Below are 3,090 nucleotides of genomic sequence, written 5' to 3' on the forward strand. Positions count from 1 at the left end.
GTATTTATAAAAGTGGAGAAACAAATGAATTTTTGAAGACGGTTTCAGAATCCTGATAATCCAATATAAACAATCACGGATGTAGTGAGAGAGCTTGAGAATAAAAATCATACACACAAAAAATGTTACAGTGTTGAGATTAGAAATCATACATGTTTGTTGGTATAAATACTAACAAAGTTCTACTATCTTTATTGTATATGGAGTATTATTCAAAGATTCTTCAAAAAATTATACGACGGAGTATGCGAAAAAAATTGGTTGATGTAATGCTCTCACGTCAGAGAAACTGAATATAACTTTGCAAGAGAGATTTACAAATCTATTGGTTGAGAGTAACTATAAAATCTTGATAGATATGATTAATCAAGAGATTGTGGATGATCACATTTTTTTTAACTTTAGTCTGATACATCAAATTCAACTATCCTTAACATGAAGGAAATAATTATGACTTAATCTTACTTTGAACGTCAATAAATTCTTCATTTTCCAAATCTCATCGAATGAATTAAGATCATTTTCATTTATGATAATACGGAAGGCACATTTCTACTTCCTAAGCTTATTAGAACTTTTTGTTAATTTCTTCGGTTTTTTTTTAGACCATCGGATCCTCCTTTGTAAAAATAAAATAAAAATATATCCAACAAAAATATATATACATACACCAATAAGTCAAGTTTATGACTGAATGGGAATCTAGTCTAACCGTACATTGCATGAGTCTACGCTTTAGTGTAAAAGTGAAAGCGGGTTCTTCTGATTTGTACGCAGTTTGTATTTATTTGTCCCAACAGCATTGGATTCCTTGGTGCTCATCGTTCAGAGACAATGTTTTTCAAAAAAAGTTAAATACATTTGTCGACCGAAACGACGCAATCATCATGGCCCAAACGACAGCATCATTTGAGAATAAATAATTCAGACAAAATTGTTCTTATTTTAATTTATTTTTAAAGCAACTTTAGTCCCCATAACGTGCTCAAACAGCAATGAATTCTTCCAAATTGATTTTAAAATCCCACAAATATAAAAATAAAATATAAAAGCCAAAAAATATGATAACGGTGGCATTCAAGTAATCATACACCCAACCCACTCCTCACTCCTCCACCCATTTCTTTCATTTCTTCCTTATTCATTTCCATTTTTTTTATGGGTAAAAAACGGTCCACCACTGCGACCAATCAATATTGACGGATATTGATATTAATATTATTAATTCATACTGCAAAAATGATCTTCAATGTTGCAACATCTGTACTCAACCAAAATATTGAACATAATTCTAAACATTCTTTGAGTTATGAGACCTATTCCGACTTTTGTGAGCCCCAAAATCCACAACATCTGTACTCAACCAAAATATTGAACAGCTGTTGTTGGATCAAAATCCAAAAATTATGTTTGACAAAAATCTACTTGCAGAAATTAACAACATTGAAAAGTACTATACGAAATCAACCATTCTTATATGTATAACAATTAAAGGAATAACATTACAGTTTCTTGATTGATATTCATTTTTCATCACTCCAAATTTAAAATAAGCTTTGATTTGAACGCACAATTCGAAAAACTTTGACATATGTATTATTATATATATTATTAATATTTATAATATGACTTACCATGAAATTAAAGAGACATTAACTCATCATCCCGATTAGTGTTAATCGACAAGTACAGCTCCACTTTTCTCCCCTTTACCGGTCCTTCTCCGGCTTGTGGTGGCGGCGGCGACACCATCATGGCGGAGATTACCGTCGTCGAACATCAACGGCAAATCGTTGGCATCTTCTGAATCTTCTTTAGTAGCGATGCGGATGCAAGAGCAACGATTCAAAGAAGCAAAAAAAGCCATTGTAACGCCGTTGACGAACCACATAGCCACACCATCGAGCTTTCCACCGCAACCTGCAGAAGCTGTTTGACTCGAGGAGTCGCGGACCCTGTATGACTGGTCAGAGGAATTTGATGATCGGAAACTGAAGAAACCGCCGCAGGTGGTGGAAGAGGTGGTGGCGCTGGCAGCCATATGGAATTAGGTTATAGCCTATAGTTTCAAATGGTCACACCTCGAGCAGATATAGGAGAGAAAGTAAAAGTAGTTAAGAATACCTCAAAAAATAGTTTTTAAAACCAAAAATGGTTTAATTAAAGAATTAGTTTTTTATTTTGATACAATGGATTAGGATGGTCCCATTTATTTCAGTTTTTCTAAAATAATTTTGATAGTGTAATATATTTTTCCTTAGAAAAAATTTATAAATAATTTTTTCAAAAAAAGCTTTTTAATAAAAAATTAATGTAAATAATTATTTTTAAAATATTATTTTAGATATTTTATTAATTTTTTTTTTAATATTCAAAATTTAAAACATACCAAATCAAAAAATGTTTGCAGGGGAATTCCAGAATGCACTAAAGATAAGACAATTCCAAAATGAATCTCTTGTCCAGAAGACAACGCTTTCATTATCAAAAGTGGTCACTGTCGTATCCCAAAATTTACCCTCCCCTTTTCTTCACATCTCCATCTAACCATTTGACTAGGATTCATTCGCATGCATTATTAATTCATGCATAAGCACCATTCATCACAATGGATTCCAAGTGTTTGACTTGCAGGGCTTCGGTTTGTTTGTGCAATAACCGGAAATGCTTGGTTTGGACTTGCACCAAGGCACAGAGGCCTCCAAAATCCTAATCTCACGTGATCTCAGTGTGTCGCACTCAGCCTCATGTGTTCGGTCCATTCATTTTGTCCCCTTGGTGCTCGAGTCTTTTGGTCATGATCATGTATTAAGTCAAGTCGTTTTCATTCAATTGGCTAATTTCTTTCATTTTTATCCCTAAAATATTCATTACGTATAAATAAGGGTGCAAAAAAGGTATTGCATTGGAAAAAACTCATTTTTGGAGGTTTTTAGCCCTGTGAGTCGACTCATGACTCGACACAAAACCCCCGGGTCCGAATAGATCGACCCACCAGTCGACTCAATTCTGGAAAATTGGAGTGAGTCGACTCACTCGCTCTTCACGTCGACTCATTCATCTTTTGTCTTGGAACCTTGTGCCCTCGGG

General features: G+C 34.0%; 1 protein-coding gene across 1 annotated transcript; it reads right to left on the reverse strand.

Annotated features, from left to right (window-relative positions):
• Positions 1–1,451: 1,451 nt before the first annotated feature.
• Positions 1,452–2,147, reverse strand: LOC127087995 (uncharacterized). Its single transcript, XM_051028908.1, has one exon. The coding sequence runs from the start codon at positions 2,039–2,041 to the stop codon at positions 1,676–1,678; it is 366 nt and encodes a 121-aa protein (XP_050884865.1). The 5' UTR covers positions 2,042–2,147; the 3' UTR covers positions 1,452–1,675.
• Between the last annotated feature and the right edge of the window lie 943 nt (positions 2,148–3,090).

This window comes from Lathyrus oleraceus, chromosome 5 (genome assembly GCF_024323335.1).
Source record: "Lathyrus oleraceus cultivar Zhongwan6 chromosome 5, CAAS_Psat_ZW6_1.0, whole genome shotgun sequence".
Lineage (NCBI taxonomy): Eukaryota > Viridiplantae > Streptophyta > Magnoliopsida > Fabales > Fabaceae > Lathyrus > Lathyrus oleraceus.

What these genes read in the sequence shown, in the direction of transcription:
- LOC127087995 (XM_051028908.1), bottom strand. Translation starts at nt 2,041, where the DNA reads ATGGCTGCCAGCGCCACCACCTCTTCCACCACCTGCGGCGGTTTCTTC.